At 39.1% G+C, this 26,481-nt stretch overlaps 2 protein-coding genes and 1 pseudogene across 5 annotated transcripts in view; 2 read left to right on the forward strand and 1 right to left on the reverse strand.

The window, feature by feature from the left end:
- The first annotated feature begins 3,214 nt into the window (after nucleotides 1–3,214).
- LOC143667940 (GTP-binding nuclear protein Ran-like) lies at nucleotides 3,215–5,479 on the forward strand (annotated as a pseudogene).
- A 10,095-nt stretch (nucleotides 5,480–15,574) lies between these two features.
- Nucleotides 15,575–20,862, reverse strand: C24H4orf36 (chromosome 24 C4orf36 homolog). Of its 4 annotated transcripts, none has more exons than XM_077142932.1 (4): nucleotides 20,622–20,862; nucleotides 19,811–19,947; nucleotides 16,751–16,905; nucleotides 15,575–16,513 (listed from the first exon to the last, which is right to left on the reverse strand). In XM_077142932.1, the coding sequence occupies exons 2-4, from the start codon at nucleotides 19,873–19,875 to the stop codon at nucleotides 16,380–16,382; spliced, it is 354 nt and encodes a 117-aa protein (XP_076999047.1). In that variant the 5' UTR covers nucleotides 19,876–19,947; nucleotides 20,622–20,862; the 3' UTR covers nucleotides 15,575–16,379. The 4 variants fall into 4 exon arrangements, with proteins under 4 accessions (XP_076999047.1, XP_076999044.1, XP_076999045.1 ...); XM_077142929.1 differs by having other exon boundaries at nucleotides 20,619–20,862; XM_077142930.1 differs by having other exon boundaries at nucleotides 20,613–20,862.
- Nucleotides 20,863–20,875: 13 nt separating this feature from the next.
- The window catches only part of SLC10A6 (solute carrier family 10 member 6), a 56,497-nt gene continuing 50,891 nt past the window's right edge, over nucleotides 20,876–26,481 (forward strand). Inside the window, 1 exon segment of the mRNA XM_077142927.1 lies at nucleotides 20,876–21,243. The gene's annotated coding sequence lies outside the window, so the exon portion shown is untranslated.

Here is a 26,481-nt window from a genome sequence, read left to right on the forward strand (position 1 = left end):
TGGTTGGTTAATTTGAACACCATGATTACATAGAATTTTGAATAAGAAACGAGATCTTTTTGGTTTGTACAAATCGGTGTGATGTCCCAACACATCCCAGAGTAATTTGGGCAGAGAATAGAAAACTAATTGTAAAGCCCACTGGAGGGACTGGGGAGAAAGGAAGAAATATTGAACTTCCCCACTTAGGGAATTCTTGATATTCTCACATGCACTGGGGACAATGAATTTAATAGGCTGAGCCTTCAATATTGGGGCTCACCTTTGTGAAAATTATTCCTGCAAAGGAGAAGTTAAGCCAACTTAAAATTATGCCTAAAAGTCACCCCCAGAGAACCTCTTTTGTTGCTCAGATGTGGCCTCTCTATCTAAGCCAGCTCGGCAGGTGAACTCACTGCCCTCCCCACTACATGGGATATGACTTCCAGGGTGTAAACCTCCCAGTCAGCGTAGAGCAGAACTCCCAGGATGAGTTAGTACCCAGTATCATGGGGCTGAGAAGGCCTTCTTGACCAGAAGAGGGGAAGAGAGAAATGAGACAAAGTTTCAGTGGCTGACAGAGTTGAGAGGTTATCCTCAAGGCTCTTCTTATGCATTATACACATACCTCTCTTTGGTTTATGGTGTACTGGAGCAGCTGGAGGGAATTATCTGAAGCTGTTGACTACATTCCAGTAACCTTGATTCTTTTTTTTTTAATTGAGAAAACTTCATACACATACATTCCATAAAAAGTGTAAAATCAATGGCTCACAATATCATCACATAGCTGTATATTCATTACCATGATAATTTTTTAGAACATTTGTGTCACTCCAGAAAGAAGAAAAAAACATACATCCCTGTTCTAGTTTGCCAGCCACCGAATTCGACTTACCAGAAATATAATGGTTTTTAAAAGAGGGAATTCATTAAGTTGCTAGTTTTCAGTTCTAAGGCTGTGATAATGTCCCAATTAGAGCAAGTCTATAGAAATGTCCAAATTAATCACCAACAAGAGGTTACATTCACTGAAGAAAGGCTGATGAAGTTCAGGATTTCTCTCTCAACTGGAAAGGCACATCGTGAACATGGAGTCTGCTCGCTTTCTCTCCCAGCTTCTTGTTTCATGAAACTCCCCCAGGGATGTATTCCTTCTTCATCTCCAAGGGTCTCAGGCAGTGTGGGCTCTGGCTGTTCTCATTTTCATGGCTCTCAAAAGGGACTCCTCCAAAATTCTTCCTCTTTTATAGGATTCCAGTAAACTAATCAAGACCCATGTAGAATGGGTGAAGTCACATTCCCCTCTCTTCAAAAGTTAATACCAAGAATTAGGTGAATCACATCCCCATGGAAATCATCAAAAGGCTTCCATCCAGCAAAATTGAACGAAGATTAAAAGACATGGCTCTTCTGGGGTCCACCACAGATTCAAACTGGCACAATACCATACACCTTACCCCTCCCTCACATTGACCACTAGTATTTTCATCTACCCAATTTATTTTACCTATTGTCCCCCTATTATTTATTTTTTATCCATTTTTTTTATTACTCTGCCCACATCCTGGTAAAAGGAGCATCAGACACAAGGTTTTCACAATCACACAATCACATTGTAAATGTTATATCTTTATACAATCATCTTCAAGAATCGAGGCTACTGGAACACAGCTCAACAGTTTCAGGTATTTCACCCCAGCCACTCCAATACAAAACAAACTAAAAATGCCTATCTATATAATGCATAAGAATAACCTCCAGGATAACCTCTCAACTCTGAAATAGCTCAGCCAGTAAAACTTTGTCTCATTTTTCTCTACTTCCTTTCAGTCAAGAAGGCCTTCTCAATCCCCTGATTCTGAATTCCATCATCTCTGGATTTCTGTCCCATGTTGCCAGGGGGATCTACAACCCTGGGAGTCATGTCCCACATAGGAGGGAGGGCAGTGAATTCACCTGCCAAAATGGCTTAGAGAGAAAGAGAGGCCACATCTGAGCAACAAAAGAGGTTCTCTGGGGGTGACTCTTAAATAGCTTGATCTTGAAGATGATTGTATAATTATATAGCTTTTACAGTGTGACTATATGATTGTGAAAACCTTGTGTCTGATGCTCCTTTTACGCAGGGTATGGGAAGATGAGTAAAAAAATAAAGATAAAAAAGTAAATAAATAATTGGGGAGAATAGGGGTTAAAAATAAAATTGGGTAGATGAAATACTAGTGGTTAATGGGGGGGTAAAGTGTATGGGGTGTATGAGTTTTTTCTTTTTTCTTTTTATTTCTTTTTCTGGAGTAATGTAAATGTTTTAGAAATGATCATGGTAATGAATACATAACTATGTCATGACATTGTGAGGCACTGTTTACTTTGGATGGTCTATATGGTACATGATGATATCTCAATAAATATATTTTTTTAAAAGGAGGCATCTACACTTTGGCCTGCAGCTATCCTCTAAACTCATTGTATGGATAAGCCTTCAAGGAGAACACTTAAAGGATCAATCTTCAAAGACTGGGAAAGATATTTTCTTTTTAATTTTTTTAAATTTTTTTTATAGCTCCTAACATTCATGGAAAGCTCTAAAATAATACCAGCTGGAAACAAGTTAAGGAACAGATGTCTCAGAGGCTAAATTCCAGTGATTAACACACTAACATATCAAAATGTCCAGATTTCAACAAAAGATTACAAAATATACAAAGAAATAGGGAGTGTCAACCCAGGCAAAAAGAAATTAGATCATTGGAAACCATGAATGGGGATGATCAGAGTGGAACATTCCAAAGACTTCTTTAAAATGGTCCTAAATACGTGCAAAGGGCTAAAGCAAGACATAGACAAAGAACTAAAGGAGATCAGGAAAATGGTGGGTAAACACAGAGAATATCAAGAGAGAGACAGAAATTATGAAAAGTAACCAAGCAGAGTTGAAGAATACAGTAACAGATATCAGAAATTCCCCAAAAGGGTTCAATTTTAATTTGCAACTCCACTTTTTACTTCCTACAGGATCTAAAAGGCAAATGTATAAACTGTAATGATAATGGATGGTAGTGATGGCAGTACAAAATTGTGAATGTAATTAACATCTTTGGATTATGTATTTGAATGTAGTTAAGGGGGAAATTTGAGGTTGTGCATATGTTACTAGAATAAAGTTAAAAAAAAAATAAACATCACTCTCAGTCAGATGGGGGATGAAGACACTTTTGGAAGAACCATCACGATGGCTACCCAAGGAGAACCCCAAGTTCAGTTTAAACTTGTATTAGTTGGTGTTTTAGTTTGCAAACTACCAGAATGTGATATACCAGAACTGGAGTGGTCTTCAAAAAGGGAAATTTAATAAGTTACAAGTTATAGTTCTAAGCCTATAAAAATGTCCTAACCAAGGCATCCAGGGAAAGATACCTTAATTCAAAGAAGGCCAATGGGTCAGGGACACCTCTGTCAGCTGGGTAGTCACATGGCTGGCATCTGCTGGTCCCTTACTCCTGGGATCCATTGCTTTCAGCCTCTGTTTCTGTGGGGGTTCCTCACTTTGACTCTCTGGGCTGGCTTTCATCTCTTGGCTTCCCTTGGCTCTCTCCAGGTTCTGGTTTGCTTAACATCTCATGGCAATGTCTGCTGGGCTCCAAGCATCTCCAAACGTCCATGTCTCTGTTCTCCAAGTGTCAGTATCTGTCAGCTCTGCTCTGTCAGCTCTGCTATGTCAGCTCTAAGCTCTCTCCAAAATGTTTCCTCTTTTAAAGGACTCCAGTAACCTAATCAACAACCACCTGGAATGAGTGGAGTCACATCTCCAACTAATCAAAAGGATACACCCACAATTGGGCATGCCACATCCCCATAGAGATAATTTAATAAAAAGTTTCTGCCCTAAAGTATTGAATCAGGATTAATAGAAATGGCTCCATGATTGAATAATGATACAGCTGTCACAATGTGACTGGGTGATTGTGAAAACCTTGTGTCTGATGCTCCTTTTATCTACCTTGTCAACAAAGGTGTAGAACATATGGAATAAAAATAAATAATAGGGGGAACAAATGCTAAAATAAATTTAGTTTGAAATGCTAGTGATCAATGAAAGCGAGGGGTAAGGGTTATGGTAAGCATAATCTTTTTTTTTTTCTTTCCTGTGTTCATTTTATTTCTTTTTCTATTGTCTTTTTATTTCTTTTTCTGAATTAATGCAAATGTTCGAAGAAATGATGAATATGCGACTAAGTGATGGTATTGTGAATTAATGATTATGTATGTTGATGTTTTATTTTGTTTCTTTATTTTTTAATAAATAAATTTTTAAAAAAAGAAATGGCTCTCCCCACAAGATTGTGTCAGTATTAATATATGGCTTTTCTTGGGTACATAATCAATTCAATCCAACACAGTTGTCGATGGTGGTGCTGGAAAAACTGCATTTGTGAAGCATCATTTGACTGATGAATTTGAGAAGAAGTATGTATCCACCTTGGGGACTGAGGTCTGTCGAGTTGAGTTCCATACCAACAGAGGACCTATTAAGTTCAATGCATGGGATACCATCAGTCAGAAGAAATTCAGCGGACTGAGAGATGGCTATTACATCCAAGCCCAGTGTGCCATTAAAATGTTTGATTTAACATCAAGAGATACTTAAAAAATGTGCCTAACTAGCATAGGGATCTGGTATATGAAAACATCCCCATCATGATGTGTGGCAACAAAGTGGATATTAAGTACAGAAAAGTGAAGGCAAAATCCATTGCCTTCCACCAATAGAAGAATCTTCAGTACTATGACATTTCTGCCAAAAGTAACTACAACTTTGAAAAGCCCTTCCTTTGGTTTGCTAGAAAACTGATTGGTGGCCCTAACTTGGAGTTTGTTGTTGTGCTGGTCTGAATCTGTGGGGGACCCCAGAAAAGCCATGTCCTTTGATCTTCATTCAATATTGCTGGGTGGGAGCATTTTGATTGTTTCCATGAAGATGTGACCCACCCAATTCTGGGTGGTAACTTTTGATTAGATGATTTCCGTGGAGGTGTGTCTCCACCCACTGAAGGTGGAGTTGCTTGCTGGAATCCTTTAAAAGAGGAAACATTTTGGAGAGAGTCCCTTTTTGTAGAGCCACATGAAAGCCAGCAGACACCGCCATGTTCGCCAGGTGCCCTTCCAGCTGAGAGAGAAACGTTGAATGTCGTTGGCCTTCTTGAACCGAGGTTTCTTTCCGTAGATGCCTTAAATTGGACATGTCTATAGACTTGTTTTAATTGGGATATTTTCTCGGCCTTAGAACTGTAGACTAGCAACTCATAAAACTCCTCTTTTTGAAAGCCATTCTGTTTCTGGTATATTGCATTCCAGCAGCTAGCGACCTAGAACAGTTGCCATGCCTGCTCTCGCCCCACCAAAGGTTGTCATGGACCCAGCTTTGGCAGCACGGTATGAACATGACTTAGAGGTTGCTCAGACAACTGCTCTGGCAGATGAGGATGATGACCTGTGAGAATATGAAACTGGAGTCCAGGGTTTGAAGTCTATTTTAATAGGCAACCGTCCTGTGATGTCAGTGGTGCAGTGTTTATCTTTGTTTGTTTGTTTTAGTTTTAAATTTATTTATTAATTTAAAAAATTAACAAACCAAATAAAACACCAACATATATAATCAGTAATTCACAATATCATCTCTTGGTTGCATATTCATCATTTCTTAGAACATAAGCATTAATTCAGAAAAATAAATAAAATGACAATAGAAAAAGAAATAAAACAAAAACAGAAAAGAAAAAAAGGATTATACCTACCATACCCCTTACCCCTCACTTTCATTGATCACTAGCATTTCAAACTAAATTTATTTTGGCATTTGTTCCCCCTATTATTTATTTTTATTCCATATGTTCTACTCGTCTGTTGACAAGGCAGATAAAAGGAGCATCAGACACAAGGTTTTCACAATCACACAGTCACACTGTGAAAGCTGTATCATTATTCGATCATCATCAAGAAACATGGCTACTGGAACACAGCTCTACATTTTCAGGCATTTCCCTCCAGCCTCTCCACTACGTCTTGAATAACAAGATGATATCTACTTAATGCGTAAGAATAACCTCCAGGATAACCTCTCGACTCTGTTTGGAATCTCTCAGCCATTGACACTTGTCTCATTTCACTCTTCCCCCTTTTGGTCGAGAAGGTTTTCTCAATCCCTTGATGCTGAGTCTCGGCTCATTCCAGGATCTCTGTCCCACGTTGCCAAGAAAGTCCACACCCCTGGGAGTCGTGTCTCATGTAGAGAGGGGGAGGGTGGTGAGATTGCTTGTTGTGTTGGCTGGAGAGAATGGCCACATCTGAGCAACAAGAGAGGCTCTCTTGGGGGTGACTCTTAGGCCTAAATTTTAAGTAGACTTGACCTTTCCCTTTTGGGATTAAGTTTCATATGAACAAACCCCAAGACTGGGTGCTCAGCCTACAGCTTTGCTTGTACACACTGCTTGTGAGAATATCAAGAATTTCACTCGGGGAAGTTGAATTTCTCCCTGTTCTCACCATTCCCCGAAGGGGACTTTGCAATTACTTTTCCACTCACTGATCAAATCACTCTGGGATTCATTGGGGCATCACTCTGGACAAACCAAGAAAATCTCATGTCCTACTGAGATTCCAAGTACTTATGGTGTTCAATCAAACTATCTACATAAGTTATATTAGGAAATGCACTAGTCAAAATATAAATTTTGTACCAAATAAACATTTTTTGCTTTAGTCGCACACATAAGGTGACATTTTAAAGTATTAATTATCATCTATTTTCAGCACCCTGAAATAATGACATTCCTTTGTTCTTCTTCATGCAAAAACATTTTTAAAATTTGTACATTTAGTCACTATTATTATACAGTCCAGGCTCTCCTAGAATATACCATCTCAATCTTTAACATCTGTCTTTCTTTCTGATTTCATTTATGCCCCCAGCCCTCCTCCCTCTATCATTCTCACGTGCAGCTTCATTCAGTGTTTTAACAGAATTACATTACAGTTAGGTAGTATTGTGCTGTCCATTTCTGAGTTTTTATATTCAGTCCTGTTGTACAGTCTGTATCCCTTCAGCTCCAAGTACCCAATATCTTACCCTATTTCTATCTCCTGATGATCTCTGTTATCAATGAAATATTCCAAGTTTATTCACTAATGTCAGTTCATATCAGTGAGACCATACAGTATTTGTCCTTTTGTTTTTGGCTAGTCTCACTCAGCATAATGTTCTCAAGGTCCATCCATGTTGTTACATACTTCATAACTTTGTTCTGTCTTAAAGCTGCATAATATCCCATCATATGTATATACCACAGTTTGTTTAGCCACTCGTCTGTTGATGGACATTTTGGCTGTTTCCATCTCTTTGCAATTGTAAATAATGCTGCTATAAACATTGGTGTGCAAATGTCCATTTGTGTCTTTGCCCTTAAGTCCTCTGAGTAGATACCTAGCAATGGTTTTGCTGGGTTATGTGGCAATTCTTTATCCAGCTTTTTGAGGAACTGCCAAACTGCCTTCCACAGCGGTAGTGGTGCAGTGTTTTTGCCACTTTATTATATAGTTAAGCAGAACATGTGCTTAATCTTTGGGATGATGAAAGGAGATAAATGATCTTCAGAGTGAATGTGGCGGTTAAAAAAAAAAACTTCATTTTTTGGACCTGCATATTTAGCTGTTTTGGAACACAGTAATTTCCTTTTTGAGTTTCAGATATAAGATTGCTATAGTCATGTCGCAATATTCAGTGGCAAAGTCTTGTTATTGTCATTCCCATTCCTTTTTGTTCAGAATCAGAATAAAGTTGTATTTCAAACATCAAAAAAATAAAAACCATATGTGCTGGTTTGAAAGTGTTGTATACCCCAGAAAAGACATGTCCTTTAACCCTGATTCAATATTGCAGGGTAGAAATCTTTGATTAGATTGTTTCCCTGGTGATTGACCCACTCAACTGTGGGTGTGACCTTTCGATTAGGTGGAGGTGTGACTCCACCCACTCAAGGTGGGTCTTGATTAGTTTCCTGGAATTCCTTTTAAAAAGGAGACATTTTGGAGAGGGCCCAGATGCTTGTAGAATAGTTGTTTCAGAGACGCAGACATGTGGAGATGCTTGGAGTACTGACAGAGAAAGCAGATACCCAGACACAGACGTTTGGAAATGGCGAACCCAGCAGACATTGCCATGTGCATTCCCATGAAATACTAAGCAAGCCAAAATCCAGAGTTGTGTCCAGGTGAAGTCCCACGGACAGAGAGGAATCCAGAGTTGTATCTAAGTGAAGGCCCACAAACACTTGCCAAAACTTCACATTTTGCAGCTGAATCTTTAGGAACACATAGTTTTAATGTTTAAGTACTTGATGCAAATGTAATTTTAAAAGTAACCAATATTTGCCTTACCATATGGTGTGTAATGTCTCAAATCTCTTACAGTGAGTCACTAACTGCAAATAAAAGACCATGATGCAAAAAAAAAAAAAGGAATGATAAATCAATGGTTTTGGATTCATAACATATAAATATGTAATTTGTGTCAAGGACTACATGAAGTTGGGAGGAATGAAGGGTATGGGAAAAGGGTTTACGTATACTATGAAGTGAAGTATCAAAGCATACTACTGTTATACACTTTGAACATTAAATTTAAGTCTCATGATAACCACAAAGAAAATATCAAATAAGAAAATGAATGGAGACAGAGAGAAGATTACAGGTTATCAGGGGTAAAGGGGAGCTAATACAAAATGAGTGTAGAGTTTCTGATGGGGTGAAGGAAAAGTTCTAGTAATGGATGGTGGTGAGGGTACCACCAGCCTCTGGTGGCTCCAGTGTCGGGTCACTTTAACCTTTTATCTGTCTCCTACCCTTGCTTAATTCATGTACTCCTCTCTAAACACCTAGATTACCACAGGAGCCTCTAAACTTGAAAGATAGAGATAAAAATAAACAGAAAAACAGCTTTGAGGAAATACAGTTCAGGAAAAAGAAAATGATTTTGTATTCTCAGAGAGAGAAGAGAAGAGAAGTAATAATGAAATAAAATGGTTACCTTTAAAAGGAGGATGGCATGAGCAGAGAAAAAAATAAATCAGAAATGAAAAACTTTCAATGGTTACAAGATAAAGCTGAAGGAATCTGCCAAAAATTGGAGCCAAAAGGCAAAGGTATGGAAAATAGGAGAAGAGGTAAAAAATTAAGACTAGTACAGAAGGTCTAGTATATGAAGGGTATATCTGGAAAGTACAGAAAAAAGGAAAGATGGAAATTCCAAAGTAATTTAAGATAATTTCCCAGAACTGAGAGATATATTTACAGATGGCAAAAGTATATGGAATGTTACGTTCAATGGACAATGGTAAGAGTAGCTAACCATAGAGGTGCTACTGCTTACTCTGTGCCAGGTGCAATTGTAAGTGCTTTACATATTTAACTCATTTACTTGTCATGATTTTTATTATCCACTTTTCCAGGTGTAGGAACTAAAGCGTAAAGAAGTTTAATGACTTGTTCAAGATGTCACAGCTAGTAAGTGGTGGAACTGGCATCCAATCCCAGGTAGCCCAAACTCTTCAGCTTTAAATCACTGTGCTGCTATGGATGTGTATAGTCTCATACCACGAGTCCTCATCCAAATACTGGGCTCTAGGAAAAGATGCCACCAGCTTCCAGAGAGGAAAAGTAGGTCTCACAGAAAAGATCCAGAGAATAAGTAGTTTCTGACTACTCAATAACAATACTGAAAAATGAACAAAGCCTTCAAAATTTAGGGGGAATGTTATTTATAACCGAGAATTCTACCTCCAGCCAATCTGGCAATGTAGGCTGAGAGTAAAAGAAAAACAGTTCACATAGATAACACCTCAAAAATTTGACCTCCTATGCACTCTTTCTCAGGTAATCACCGGAGGATGATTATACTTAAAATAAAGGGAAAAACCAAAAAGATGAGCTGACATCCGAGAAATAGGAGTGTCAGCACAAAAAAGAATGAAGTGAATCCCCAGAATGATGGAATCACAGAATCCGAGTTTGCTCGAGGATGGAAAATAAACAGTTCAAGTTAGGACAGGGCAAAACTTCTTAGACTTCTCAGGAAGATGAAATGACAGGAACTATCTGAATGTTTTAAAACTGACGACTGGCAAACAGCTCAGCGTTGAATTAATGACAAATACATTAAAAACTAAGCGATAACATAGTGATCAATGAAAAGCAAGGGGTAAGGGGCATGGTAGGTATAATCTTTATTTTTTTTCTTTCCTGCGTTCGTTTTATTTCTTTTTCTATTGTCTTTTTATTTCTTTTTCTGAATTAATGCAAATGTTCTAAGAAATGATGAATATGCAACTAAGTGATGATATTGTGAATTACTGATTATGTATGTTGTCTTATTTTGTTTATTTTTTAATTAATAAATAAATTTTAAAAAATTAATCCATTAAAAAAACTAAACAATAACAAATCTGCTTTTTTGTATATATGTTATTTTTCACAAAAAAGAAAAAAGTGGATTGTGATGATAAAAAAAATATTTATTCCTTCTAGTCTCCTATAATCTGTTGCAGATAGAAAGAAAAATCTGAGATGATGGTGGTAGCCCATGACAAGCTCTGGAATCTGTCCTGTAACAATTTGTTGAAAAGTGCTTTGAAAACTATTGCTCTCTTCTTTCTTTGCTTTGTATATATGTTATATTACACAATTTAAAAGTTAAAAAAAAAAACCAACTAAGTAATTAAGTAAATCCGGGGAAGCAAAAAAGAGTCAGAGAGGGTAAAGTAATCATATTTGCTACATGGCTTAGCTGTGAAGTATTTATATAATCATAATAAAGTTAATGTTTAATACTGATCTAAGTAAACTATAATATATAGCACAGTTAGATTGAGAGGGAAATGGAAATGTTATGTATCTGTGCTAAAGATCTAAGGAAAAACACACAATCTACTATAGTGGGAAGTCAATAAATTATGCTTAAAAAGGAAAAACCAAGACATAGCAAAACCATTGTGTTATTTAGAGTAAGAGGCAAATAATTTAGTCAAGTGAAATTGCCTGCTTCTATAGAGGTGGAAATGGATGGTGGGGATTAACTGTACTTGTTTTTCAAAACGAATCTTGTGGAACTATAAGCATCTTCAAAGTAGATTCATAACTTATCTTTTTTCATTTCATTCTTTTCCCATGTGACTATCCCATAATTGGAGCCCCATTTGATTTTTTTTCCTACTTTTGGTGGGAAGTGCATGGGCCAGGAATCGAACCCCGTCTCCCGCATGGCAGGCAAGAATTCTACCACTGAACTACCCTTGCACCCCCAAACTGATCATTTTTAAAAAGAGAAACAAACTGAGTCCCATTTAGAAGATCTTCTCAAGGCCATACAGCCAATTAGGGAAAGAAGGCACTAGAACCCAGACCTATTAACTAAACCTAGAGTTTTCTTTCTATTACTTTGTAGTACCAAACAAATGAAAAACAAAGCCAGACTTGATAAGGGAAGACTTTATTCAAAAAGATTATTGCACAGGGGAATCAAAGCAGGGAACTAAGGCAATGGGGAGAATATCCTGCCTGTAAGTTCTGCAGTCATCTCAAGAGCTAGGCAGAAAAGGGACTTTCTTTTATAGAGAAGAACCAGGTGTGAAGAAGTGGGGTGAAAAGTTGGCATTGACCAGAGACAGCAGACTTGAGAATATTTTATGCTGATGCCACCTATTTTCTTGGAGGCAACCTTAAAGTTCAGGGGCCTGGGAGAAAAAGAGAAGCTTAACCCACATTGGGTTAGCAGCCATCTTATTCTGATTGATCTTTGCGAACAAGCAGTTCAACTAAAAGGTATGAGGTAAAGAATGGGAATTTGGAGGGTCTGGGTCTGGCCTTGTCAGAGGTGAACAAGGAGACATCATTGGGTCTCATCTAAGTCTTGGGGGGAAGGGTTCCTCTTTGCAGTGAGCCATTTTCTGGAATACTAAGAGTGGCAGGATTTCTTAACCCTGAGTTGTCTTCCAGAAACCCAGGGCTTGGGTAAAATTTATCATCGTCACATCCAAATCTGACCTTTAAGAAATTAAAATTTACCAAGAGCGACAATGTCAAATACATCATGTAGGTGATTTGTGGACTTCAGATTACAAAATATTCATGGTTCTCAAAGAAATTATTGGTGGTATTATCTCTGGGCCTAGATGGATTAGGCCTAAGAGGGAAGAGTACGGGTCACTCAGCGGATGTGAACTACAAAATAAACCCATAGTATTTATCCCTTCATAGCCAAAACTTATGCTGGATATTTTTTTAAGAAAATAATGAATCAGTTCTAATTTCCAATGAAATAGAAACACATTAAACTTTTAAAATTTATTTATTAATTAAAAAAATTAAGAACAAAAACATTAACGTATCATTCCATTCTACATATATAATCAGTAATTCACTATATCATCACTTAGCTGCATATTCATCATTTCTTAGACATTTGCATCAATTCAGAAAAAGAAATAAAAGGCAACAGAAAAAGAAATGAAACGATAACAGAAAAAAAAAAAGATTATACATACCATACCCCTTACCCCTCACTTTCATTTATCACTACCATTGCAAACTTAATTTATTTTAACATTTCCCCCTATTAATTTTTATTCCATATGTTCTACTCGTCTGTTGACATGGTAGATAAAAGGAGTGTCAGACACAAGGTTTTCACAATCATACAGTCACATTGTAAAAGCTATACCATTATTCAATCATCCTCGAGAAACATGGCTACTGGAACACAGCTCTGCATTTTCAGGCAGTTCCCTCCAGCCTCTCCACTACGTCTTGAATAACAAGATGATATCTACTCAATGCATAAGAATAACCTCCAGGATAATCTCTCGACTCTGGAATCTCTCAGCCATTGATGTTTTGTCTCATTTCACTTTTCCCCCTTTTGGTCGAGAAGGTTTTCTCAATCCCTTGATGCTGAGTCTCAGCTCATTCTAGGATTTCTGTCCCACGTTGCCAGGAAAGTCCACACCCCTGGGAGTCATGTCTCACGTAGACAGGGGGAGGGTGGTGAGGTTGCTTGTTGTGTTGGCTGGAGAGAGAGGCCACATCTGAGCAACAAAAGAGGCTCTCTTGAGGGTGACTCTTAAGCCTAAATTTTAAGTAGACTTGACCTATCCTTTGTGGGGTTAAGAAACACATTAAATTTTGCTGAAAATTGTTCTTTGCTTAATAATAAAATGGATTTTTCCACAATTTAATCAGTTAACAAACCCAGCTGCCACATTTACAATAACAGCCTGGGTGGAGGAGAAAACTAGTCAAAATGGCTGAAAGAACACATTGGAGAGGCCAGGCAACTGAAAGGAGTGGTAGAACTGGGTAGCAGTGAAAATCCCACCTCCTCAGCCCTTCAGGCCAGAAGTCTGGGGAGTGGCCCTGGTTGTCAAATAAGTATCTACAGCAAAGCACCTTTGAATTTTATGGGGTAAATATGGACTAGGAATGTGATTCCAGCTCCACAAAATTCCAGCAACCAAGGCTACAAACAAAGCCCAAGTTCCTGATGATTTTCACCAGGTCCCAAAAATCATTAAATGAGTCACTCGTTTAATTGAACCACCTTCACGTGAACCATCCTTTCACAAGGTAGAAGAAAGTACCTGAAGATCATTGAGACAAAAAAAATTGGTGACCACAGGACACAACTTCCTAGCCAGAAATCAAACCGTGGGCCCCAAAGGCTGACTATGAACCCAGACATGTTTTGATTGGTCCACACCTTCATAAAACTGGAAATGTTCACATCTACAAAACCTGTATTTCCATATTCACAGATGAACTCATGCTATATTTAGGACATACTTCAAAATAACTCAATGGTGGGGAAAATGGGGTAGTGGGAACTGCTAAGCATGTACACAAAATAAAATTGGCCATGAGTTGATGATGATTGTAGCTGGGTGATGGGAACATGGAGGTTCATTTTCTTATTCTCACTATTTTGTATGTTTGACATTTTCCACAGTAACAAGTTGTCTGTGTTCTTTTTCAGCCATTATTTCTAGTTTCTCTTGAAAATTTGGAAGACTTTCCCCTGGGCCTGCACTGAAGTGTGGCATCAACAGGCTAAAGAAGCTGCTGCCCTGTCTCCATTTTCTTCATCCCCTTTACTGCGTTGCTGGTCCACTTTGTTAATTTATGCAACCCACCTGATGTTGGGATGCATGAGTTTGCAACCCCAGGCCTAGCCATAACCCTAAAATCCCAGAGTGATCTCAATGTCTCAAAAATTGTGAATTTGTTCTTTGGACTCTTGCCCTGAACTGTTTGAGCCCCATTTTCAACCACATAACAACTACTCCCTCCATAAAAGGTATCTTACCACCAAAAAAGCAAGGATAACTATAAAGTGCTTTTTTTTTATGGACCTGTGACCTTTTATTAAGGACTTTTTCAATCAGTAAATGTATATTGAGTGCTTACACGAGTTAGGCATTGGGTGCTAAGATAAATAAAAAACATCCCTGCCCTGTGTCATTTCAGGAGAGACACACAGACACATACTATTCAAATTTGTTTTATAGCATAATTTTATTTCATATGTGCAGTCTTAAGCAGGTTCAAAAACATCTGCCTAAAAACATAACATAATTTGAAGAATCTTAAAGCTATTCTCTCAAGAGAATAATGAAGGAACTAAAGATCTCTCAAATACCACCTTTTCTAAATAAATATTAAGATTTTTATTCTGGAAAGCTTTGGGCAAAGACATACACATTCCTTTCATTTTCACAATACCTCTGAAGAAGAACAGAAACATATAATTTATACCCCACCACCACCCCGCAATTGTCACTAGCTAGTGTGTAAGGCTCTGAGATGAGGTGTTAAACACGTCAGCTTTTACTGTGGTTCCTGAAGGCAAAAAAAAAAAAAAAAAAGGATAGCCATGCTTCTGGGTTACCTGGTGGAGACAGCAGGACATGGCTTTTTGGCACACAAATTTTCCGTGCTACTTTTAAAAGACTCAAATGACAAGCTGATTACTGGAGAGTATTGTTTTTAAACAGAAATGACCTGGATGTGCCAATAGGTGCAGTGACCATACTTTGAACTAAATATTCAGGTCATATTGTTTGGCAAGCATATATTCAGGAACAGGAATAAAACCAAATTTTTGAAAACTTAAGACCTCTGGTCTCCACAAAGGACAACAGTGTCAGTCCAATATAACACACCTTTTATATGTAGAATGGTATAAGGGAGGTGACACTCAAGTAATAGCTAACACTGGCATAATTCTCATCGTGTACCAGGCAGTTTTCATTTATTCCTCTTGACAACCCTATTCAGTAGGTACCAATATTATCCCTATTTTACACAAAAGAAATCTGAAGCACAGAGACATAATGTAACCTATTCACTCCATTAGAAGCCAAGCTGGGATTTAAAGGTAGCCAGGCCTAAAGCCTGTACTCTTAAACAGTATGTCATAGTGCTTTTCATAATGAGATAACGATATGAGAAGATCCTAAAATGCCTATTGGAGCATCTAAGAAACATTAAGTTCTCATTAAATATAGCTTTAATACCTAGTGTGTTTTACTGGATTCAAATTCTAGGGGAATTGGTTTACCCAAACCCAATATTTTCACAGTTAATCAGCTTCCCCACTGCCCAGCCATTCTGAACAAATAAGAAGTTTCCTCATAATAAGGCCTTCTTTTTGTATTTTCATGTCAATTTTCTATATGCATGTGTATTCCACATGTTCCAAGAGCATCCCAGAGGAAAAAATACACGAAATTTGGCAGAAGGAAAATGATTTTTTAGGAGAACGAAAAATAATTTCTACTTGCTACTTTAAAGTACCACCTGAGAACAAGAAATGATGTTTCATTGAAAACTGGAAACTGAAAGGTGACTAAAATTAGTTTTTCGTAACCAAGCAAAACTTTTCAGTTTTTCATTTTAAAGGAATTCTGTCTCTTGCCTTCTCTCTTTTCCCTCTTTGGGATCTCAAAGATGCAAATTCAAAATGTCTCTTCAAAATAAAGCCTCTGACGAGGAGTTTCCTCTTCCCTTATTGCAATTTTGCAAAAATCAAAATGAATACAACCGACAACTCAACTCCAGCTGCTCTTTGATCTACTTACAGTGCTGTAACTTGTGATACAAAGAAAAAATTGTTGTGGCAAGAACCCAGACGATTTGTCAGAGCTGCCCGCTAACTCATGCTCTACGGCGCTGGACCATCCACCAGCGGGCATGCATGACTCTGCACTGAACTTCACACAGTGAAAAGTTTGGAGCCCTTCATCCCCTTCGGATGCAGAAAAAAACAAAGTACAGATTCATCTGTAAGGTGACTGTCACTTAGGTGGAACTGGTCTTCTCAACCCAACTGGCTTGTCCCTTAGGGAACACTGAATTTCCTCAGATCTATTTTTCTGACATTTAAGGTGATTTAGGCGCTTCATTTCATACTTCCTTTCGAGATTGGTGGCTGAAAGATAAAATACACGAATCAATTTGACTGAAAATTTTTCATAGGCATAACTGGTCAAAACCAAATGTTTATTCATCACAGTAAAATTCATATATTTGGATAGTTAACAAGATGACAGGGATACAAAGTTAGGGAGTTTGGGTGTGGATAAGCATATTTAAACATTTCTCTAATAATAAGCAAATGACTTACATGCAATGTATATCTTATGAAAGCAATTCTTAAAGAACTTACATTCCACTGAGGGGAGCAGATGATCCTTCCTGGTTTCAAATATTTTGAGCTGTATGGGACAACCAAATGAAATTTCTTCCAAGAAAGGCAACTTGATGTTGGCTAGGTTAGTGTACCAGGTCTTCGTAAGCAGTGCAAGGTCCCAAGGTTCCTGTCTGAGACATAAATTCATTCATTCATTCATTCAGTAACTATTCAGTGAGTGCCTACCCCCGTGCATACAAAAGGCATCTTTATTAACTTTCAGCTCTAGGGTTTACAGGAGAATATTCAGGATTTTCCAGGGTTCCAAATCCAGCCAGAAAAAGACTTATTAACTAATGTAGAGATTCACTGAAAAATGACCATAAATTATGCCAGGGACTTTTGTTCACAACAAAGCCTCCTGGGAGTCAATTCAATCCTTCTAATGTTTTATGGGGATGTAATCAAGAACAGTAAGCAACCAGAAATTATGGTCACATTAGTAAAGGAAATAAAACAGTAATTGTGCACGGAGCAGAGTGTGCAGCATATACTAAGTGCTTTGAGTGTGTGATCTTATTTTAACCCTACAACCACCATGTAGGCAGACATTTTCATAATTTTACAGATAAGGAAGCTGAGGCTCAAGGAAACAGAACCACAGTTGTTGTTTAAATTTGGGTGTATCTGAATCCCAAGCCACTAAATGCTTCTAATTTGTGAAGACCTCAGACTCGCTTTTATTTTGCAGAATTATTGTATTTATTTTGAAACTTCAGTACCAGAACTTTTAGAAAACTGAGTGGGGGGTTGAAATCCCAAATTACAACACTTAAAAAAAAAGAAGTCACTATAAACCTTAAATGAATCATTTTGCTTAGCCTAGCTCTAAAATAAAAAAATCATCTACCTGTTTCCCGCCTATAATCAAATGTGAGCTCAGCTACACGTGCACGAGCAAAATGAAAAGATCTACTTTAGTTCAAGCAGGGGAAGTGAGAGTGTCACACAAATGACACCCCTTTGTTTTCTTCCTCCACTTTCTTGAAATGTTTTTTTGCCTAATTTTAAGGAGTAGCTTGACATCTACAAAAATTATAGATGTCCTGGAACAAGTACACAAAGATGTTATTTATAACAATGTTCTCTGAAGCACTGCCTAAAAAAACAAACAGAAACAGAAGACAGTAGAATCTTGAGGACATCATGTTGAGTAAATAGACACAAGAAGATAACTATTGTATGATCTCACAGATATGAAATTAGTAGAATAAGCAAACTCATAGAATCAGAACTTAGAATATAGATTATCAGGGGGTGGGGTGGGGGTAGAGAATAGGAGTGTAGGCTTAAAATGTAGCGAGTTTCTATTGAGGACAATGGAAAAATTTTGGTAATGGATAGAAGGGATGGTAGCACAACATTGAGAAAGTAACAGTACTGAATTATATATTTGAATGTAGTCAAAAGAGGAAATTTTAGGTTGTGTATATGGTACCAATATAAAAAAAAAAATCCATGGAACTACACAACACAAACAGTGAACCCTAAGTTAAACCAAGTTAATAGTACCATTATAAAAATATGCTGTCATCAATTGTAACAAACATACCACACCCAATGCAAGGTGTTAATAATAGAGTGGTATATGGGGGCTCTTTATTTTATGCATAATTGTTCTATAAACCCGATTTAAAAAAAAGAAATAAATTAGTGTTTGTATATTCTTTTAAATAAAATAATTTTTCAAATAAAAAAGAGAGGCCTTATGAAACAAACTGAGGTACATGAATGTAAATAAAACACAATGCAGCTGTTAGAAAGAATGAGGCCCATCCTTATATTTTCATTGGAAAGATGAGCTGTAAAACAGCTAATGTTTATTATATAGCATTTACCATATGCTAGGTACTGTTTTAAGCAGAACTCATTTAATCGACAGAACCCTATGAGGTAGGTAAGTACTACCATTATTTTCATTCTACAGATTACAAAACTGAAGGATGGAGAACAACTTGCCCAAGGCCACACATTGTTGTTTCCAGAACTGGAATTCACACCCAGAAGATGAGACTCCAGAATCTGTGCTCTTAACCATTAGGCTATACAACATATATTTAGGTCAGGGGTAGGGGGTGGGGTAGAAAGTAAAGTGTAATATGATCCCGTTTGTGTGTACATACACACACACACACACACACACACACACACACACAGTTATATAACAGGCAAAATTTCTAGATAAATACAAAACATTTTACCTCTGAGCGGAAATGGGGTAAGAATGCGGTATTTTTCTTTCATATGCTTCTATTTTGCTAGACATATTATTTTATAATTTTTTAAACTATTAACAAAAAAAGTCCAAGGTAAGAAATTACTTTAGCAAATGAACTCTGAAGAGGGCTACTGCTATTCTGTCCCTCTTAGCAGTTCTTAGAAATAGTATGATACCAAGTACTTTCTTGAAAGAATGACAGAAGCCAAAGAAAGCACTCGTTCTGCAGAGTATTCATGATTAAAATATTGCATACCCAAAACCACAGAACCAGCACTTTAAATCATTGTCCAGACATAGCAATATCTTCATAATGAAAGTTACTTTTATAGTGATATTTGCTATAGTTGTGTTCTTTCCTGAAAATTGTTTCAAATGATAATTATGCTGATCGATGCCCAATGTTCACTCAATACTGATGCCTATACAAGACTTTCAGAGGTACAGGGCATTTTCCATAGATGTGGATTATCTAAAGGGTATTTTAAGGTGGTGAGCTGTAGTAGAAAAAGTTGCTTTGAAATAAAAAGACTCAGACTCTCTAGCCCTGTCATTGCTCTCCTATATGATTGTATAACTTTGATGAACCTATCCCTCTAAACTTCAGTATTCTCTTTCGAAAAGCATGTTGTAAACACCAAGTAAGATATTATATAAATTCCTATAAAAGCATTTGCCTTAAAAAAATTCCATTTCCAGTCGCCTGAAAATACACCCTTATAGGGTCCAATATATCATGGGGAATACCTGGTACTTTCATTTTAACAAAGATACCTCCCCACTCCCAGTCAATACTTATAGTGATAAAAAATACTTACACATTATAGCAACTACCCCTTAAAATGGTTTTCACTGTGTTCTTTCTTGGCAAGCCATAAGCCATGGTGAATGACTGCAGTCCAATTTTGTTACATGGGTGGTTGATGCAATGACACAGATACTCTGTTCACTTTGCCTGAAATGATCCCATGGGACCAAATTAGTGGCTTTCACTTGAGTATTTTTATAGCCAAATAGCAAAAAGATTCAGAAAAAAGCACTTGAAAACTAAATGTTAGGATGTCCCTAATGAATGTTCATATATCCTTACCCTTAATGCACCAATAATGTTCTCTTTTGTTTTCTATGAACTCATTTTATCATTTCTAGCTACCATGTAAGGAGAAAATGCCAGTTAAAATTTGCTATCCCGAGACAGGAATCCAGTTAATAGTATCTGTGTTTGTCATGTGCTTTGTCATTGGCTGATCCTGCCAAACCAGCTGGAACAGCACATCACTGAAATGGGTCTGACTGAGGCAATGTTAAACCACAAATGGCTCTGCTGGCACAGGAACTTTCCGCCCCAGCCCAAGCCCTTTAAACAGTGCAGACCTTCCCAGCTTTTCCCTCAATCAAAACCATGAAGTTCAAAACTGGAAAGCTTTAAACACCACTCCCACTTTCTCTCCCGTCCACACTTCTTCGGGGAGAGTCTCCTTCCCTCCCCTGTAAACCAGTTCCTCGTAAAAACCGGTTCTCAGGAGGCGTGGAAGCCTCGGCCCTCTGCTGCGCCCGGGGCCAAGGGGAGGGACCCTCCCTCCGCACCTTCCCACGCCCCGACCCCACCCTTCCTCTGACTCGCACTACAGGCGCGGCAAGCGTGGAAAATCCTGTGCGGCAGGTCGGTCGTGGCCTCAGGGACGCGGATCCCCGGGAGATTGTGCCCGTGGCCCCGCCTGATTACGGGAATCCGTGGATCTCCGCGGAGGTCGCGGGCCCCGGCAGAACGAGGCAGAGCACGCGCCTGGTTAGGCGCCCATGGCCGCGCACACGCCACCTTTCTGCCGGAGCGGCTGGAACGAGCCGCAGCGCTCAGAACCTTGCTTTCCCTCAGTGACGTGGGGGCCTCAATAAAGGGCTTTGTGATGCTGGCCCCACCTCGCTCGGGAAGAGGCGCCCGAGAGGCAGAGGGAGGTTTCCCCTGCGGTTAGGGGATGGAGAATCTCCCTGCAGGGTCTCCGCGGAGCAGGGCCCTCCTGGCCGCGTGGCTGAAAAAGGGCACACGCTGTGCAGAAACAGGAGCTACAGGGAGGGCTGCAAGCACGGCCTTTCCCTGAAACCTAGGTTTCAGCTCTAAGACGGTTCTAGCAATTTAGGGGCTTCTTTTGGGGGAACCGATTAGGACGGACCGTGTAGCTCTGACTGTGACAGATTCTCACGGGTGAAGTTTGAGGAACGGAAGCATCATTTTTAGGGTTTACGTGCTCTGGTGAGTAAAGCAGTTTCAAATGCTCACGCTCCAAACCCGTATGATATTTTGTGTGTTAATGTTTAGAGCAGACAGGATCAGAAAACGTGGCTTGAGGGACCAGTTTCTACAGTCATTACACTGGCGATTGTGTAGAAAAAGGGCTTCGGTACGAATACATATTTTAACACATCATTTCGTGTGAGGTTTTTGGAGTCAGAACTGGTTTGAAATTCTAGCCCCTTCACTTACTAACTTGAAGATACTGAGCATGTAACTGCTTTAAGCCTCGGTTTCTTCATCTATAAAACAAAGATATTTTATTCCATATTTTGCAAGATTGGTGTGAAGAGTAAAGATAATATCTATAAATTCTTTGGCACATGGGACATGCCTAATTATCTAAATTTCAGCCTAGTAACAACCTTATAAAACAGGGAAGGGGTATACTATCCATTATTCCAATTTGTGGAGGGGAGGAATGAGCAAAGAGAAGTTAAAGAGTTATCCAAGGCAACATAGCTAGTGGGTTGCTGGGCCAACGTTTGAGGCTAAGCACAATACAGTTTTCACCCTGACAGACTACCTCTGATACTAGTCCCTGCCTAATTAGAATTGGCTGTCAGATTGACCCGCTTTAGGGGGTACTTTTGAATCTTCTAGAACTTAAAAGTTGAAGACTCAATCTTCAATATTCCTGTTCTGAGAAGGGAAAGTGGATGAGTGGTGTGTTAGCATTTAATGCAAGGAATGGCGACGCCCTTAATGGATTGTGAGAGCAGTGCAGTAGGCTTTGATTTTCCCTTTCTTTCATTCTTTTTTCTTATTTTGATCTTCTGTTTTATGGTGGGTTGTTTTTTGTTTGGTTGCTTGGTTGGTTTTTTTGGCGTTTTGATTTTGTCGACTATAACGTTGTGTGCTCTATAGATTAAAAAAACTTTTAATTTTGAGATAATTTCAGATTTACAGGATAGTTGCAAAACTAATACAAGATCCATACAGAGAACTCCAAACTCTGACATAATACCCCCTACCCAGATATCCTGATCTACCAACTTTTAATATTGTGCCACATTTAAAAACAATTTTTAAGAGAAAACTTATGCAGACAATAAGAATTCTGATATACCTCCCACCCACACACACACAGTTTTCCCTTTTATTAACACTTTGTATTAGTGTGGCAGCTTTATTACAGTTCATGAAACAATATTATTATTATTATACTCTTAACTATATCCCATATATTTTAAAAATATTTTTATTAACAAATCTTCACACACATACAGTCCATACATGGTCTATAATCAATGTATAGCCCTTTTTTTAACTTAGGGTTCACTGCTCACACACAGTCCTATGATGTCCTGAAAACTATTATTCTAGTAACATGCAGACATCCTAAAATTTCACTTTTAACCACATTCCAATATAAATTTTAATGACATTAATTACCTTTGCAATGCCATGCTACCATCCCCACCATCCATTACCAAAATTTTTCTATTACTCCAAGAACCCTGTACCAATTAGGCATTAACTCCCTATTCCCTCGTGTGTTTGTCTTGTATACCACCACATTGCTGAATTTATTTATTCATTGTAGAAACCTTTTTTAAATTTCTTTATTAATTAAAAAATTAAGAACAAACAAAAACATTAACATATAATTCTGTTCTACATATATATTCAGTAATTCTCAATATCATCACATAGTTACATATTCATCATTTCTTAGAATATTTGCATCAATTCAGAAAAAGAAATAAAAAGACAACAGAAAAAGAAATAAAACAATAACAGAAAAAAGATTATACATACCATACCCCTTACCCCTCACTTGCATTTATCACTAGCATTTCAAACTAAATTTATTTTAATATTTGTTCCCCCTATTATTTAATTTTATTCCATATGTTCTACTCATTTCTTGACAAGGTAGATAAAAGGAGCATCAGACACAAGGTTTTCACAATCACACAGTCACATTGTGACAGCTATATCATTATACAATCATCCTTGAGAAACATGGCTACTGGAACACAGCTCTACATTTTCAGGCAGTTCCCTCCAGCCTCTCCATTACATCTTGAATAACAAGATGATATCTACTTAATGCATAAGAATAAACTCCAGGACAACCTCTCGACTCTGTTTGGAATCTCCCAGCCATTGACACTTTGTCTCATTTCACTCTTCCCCCTTTTGGTCGAGAAGGTTTTCTCAATCCCTTGATGCTGAATCTCAGCTCATTCTAGGGTTTTTCTCAATCCCTTGATGCTGAGTCTCAGCTCATTCTAGGATTTCTATCCCCTGTTGCCAGGAAAGTCCACACCCCTGGGAGTCACGTCTCACGTAGACAGGGGGAGGGTGGTGAGATTGGTTGTTGTGTTGGCTGGAGAGAGAGGCCACATCTGAGCAACAAAAGAGGCTCTCTGGACCCCGTGGGAACTGCAGAGTGGGAAAGTACCAAAATTGTAGCCCTGGAGGAAGAGAAAAAAGACCTAAAAGATGTTTCTCCAGTGTGAGTCCGAATAGACATAGGGGAGTAGAAACGATACAGAACAGCTCCCGGAACCACGACAGAGATAAAAAAGACAGCGTACCCCATCCTGGAACGGCTGACTGGCTGGGAGAACCCGCTCTGGTGAGATCGCCAAGGGGCGCGGGCTTCCCCGGGCGGGGCAGCAAGTGGCCGGAGTCCCTCCCCTCCTCCTTCCCGGGCCAGCTGGCAGAATTGGGCAGGCGGTCCCCTCAAGCCACGGCGGCTGGCGCCCCCACCACGCGCAGCCCCCCGGACCAACTGAGAGAATTGGATCGGAAATCCCCAGGCCATGGAGAACGGTGACCGGGAGTTCCCTTCCAAACACGTGACTCCCCGGTCCGGCTGGGAACGGTGCACTCTCCGGGCCACGGCGGCTGGCGCCCTCCCGCCACGCTTGGTGCCCCGGGCCGACTAGGAAATTCGGACGGGTGCTCTCCCGGGGGGCGGCGGCCGGCAACCCTCCCTGCGTTCGGACCTCCGGGCCGGCTGGCACTCTTCCAAGCCGCTTCGGCTGGTGAACTTCCCCCACGTCGAGAGTTTTCCAAAGTTAAAGGACCCACAGCACCTTTTACTGGTGGGACCCGCAGACAAACGTGTGCCACGAGCGCCACCTACTGGGCAGGATAAGAAAAACAGAACCCAGAGATTTCACAGAAAAATCTTTCAACCTGTTGGGTCCAACACCCAGGGAAATCTGACTAAATGCCCAGACGCCAGCAGAAGATAACGGATCACGCTCAGAAAATTGAAAATATGGCCCAGTCAAAGGAACAAACCGATAGTTCAAATGAGATACAGGAGCTGAGACAACTAATGCTGAATATATGAACAGAAATGGAAAACCTCTTCAAAAACAAAATCGATAAATTGAGGGAGGACATGAAGAAGACATGGGCTGAACAAAAAGAAGAAATAGAAAAACTGAAAAAACAAATCACAGAACTTATGGAAGTGAAGGATAAAGTAGAAAAGATGGAAAAAACAATGGATACCTACAATGATAGATTTAAAGAGACAGAAGATAGAATTAGTGATTTGGAGGATGGGACATCTGAATTCCAAAAAGAAACAGAAACTATCGGGAAAAGAATGGAAAAATTTGAGCAGGGGATCAGGGAACTCAAGGACAATATGAAGCGCACAAATATACGTGTTGTGGGTGTCCCAGAAGGAGAAGAGAAGGGAAAAGGAGGAGAAAAACTAATGGAAGAAATTATCACTGAAAATTTCCCAACTCTTATGAAAGACCTAAAATTACAGATCCAAGAACTGCAGCGCACCCCAAAGAGATTAGACCCAAATAGGCGTTCTCTAAGACACTTAATAGTTAGAATGTCAGAGATCAAAGGGAAAGAGAGGATCTTGAAAGCAGCAAGAGAAAAACAATCCATCACATATAAGGGAAACCCAATAAGACTATGTGTAGATTTCTGAGCAGAAACCATGGAAGCTAGAAGACAGTGGGATGATATATTTAAATTACTAAAAGAGAAAAACTGCCAACCAAGACTCCTATATCCAGCAAAATTGTCCTTCAAAAATGAGGGAGAAATTAAAACATTCTCAGACAAAAAGTCACTGAGAGAATTTGTGACCAAGAGACCAGCTCTGCAAGAAATACTAAAGGGAGCACTAGAGTCAGATATGAAAAGACAGAAGAGAGAGGTATGGAGAAGAGTGTAGAAAGAAGGAAAGTCAGATATGATATATATAATACAAAAGGCAAAATGGTAGAGGAAAATATTATCCAAACAGTAATAACACTAAATGTTAATGGACTGAATTTCCCAATCAAAAGACATAGACTGGCAGAATGGATTAAAAACAGGATCCTTCTATATGCTGTCTACAGAAAACACATCCTTAAGAAACAGTTTCTTCATGGTCCCAAGCGCAGCTCTGTATGTCCTATAATGAGCAATCCTGTGTTCCAGGCAGGACAACTTGACTGCTTTCCCAGTGTTGTATAGAAGAACTTGGAGAGCTGCCTCTTACAGTAGGACAAGTTCTGGGACAGCGAGTCCTCTAGACCACCACCAGAGATATTGGGCCCTACATACATGCTCCCAGTGTGCATGAAGGTTTTCTGCTCTCTCTCTGGAACTGGGACCAGGGATCCACACTGGGATCATGGCTGGCTCCCTGCCAAGCTGATGAGGGGATGCAGGAGAGGCCAGCTAGGATGCCAAGAGATCCTACCACTTTTGAGGGGTCCTTTACTTCATTTGCGCTCTCCGTATTGAAGCCAGACAGCCCAGAAGTTCTCAGAGAAATCAAGATCTCAACCAAGGGCTGGCACCGTGAGGGTTCTTGACTCAGTCACAGGAAAGAATTAAGGACAGTCAGTGTATACAGCCAAATAGTTTAATGTGCAGTGAAAGTACACACTTGAAGGGGCTGAGCGCAGGTGTTTTTCAAAGAAGCCCTCTGAGATCAGGATCCTTGGATTATAAGGACTTGGATGGGCCCTTCCCCCTCTGGTTATGCTAATAAGTGATTGATGAGCTGCACTTCTCACTTGTATTTTACCCTATACTCAGTTGTCTTTGGGTGCCGACATCAGTGAGGGCTAGGTGTGCCGGGGCTAGGTGGGCATGTGCTGAAAGGAACTTTTCGTGATGGGTCTTAGGGTCACTTCCCCCTCCCTCTTTCCCTATCTAACCTGCCTCACTGTTACTGAAGTCCTTTCACTATTTTTTGGAGCTTTTAGATAT

This window comes from Tamandua tetradactyla, chromosome 24 (assembly GCF_023851605.1).
Source record: "Tamandua tetradactyla isolate mTamTet1 chromosome 24, mTamTet1.pri, whole genome shotgun sequence".
NCBI lineage: Eukaryota > Metazoa > Chordata > Mammalia > Pilosa > Myrmecophagidae > Tamandua > Tamandua tetradactyla.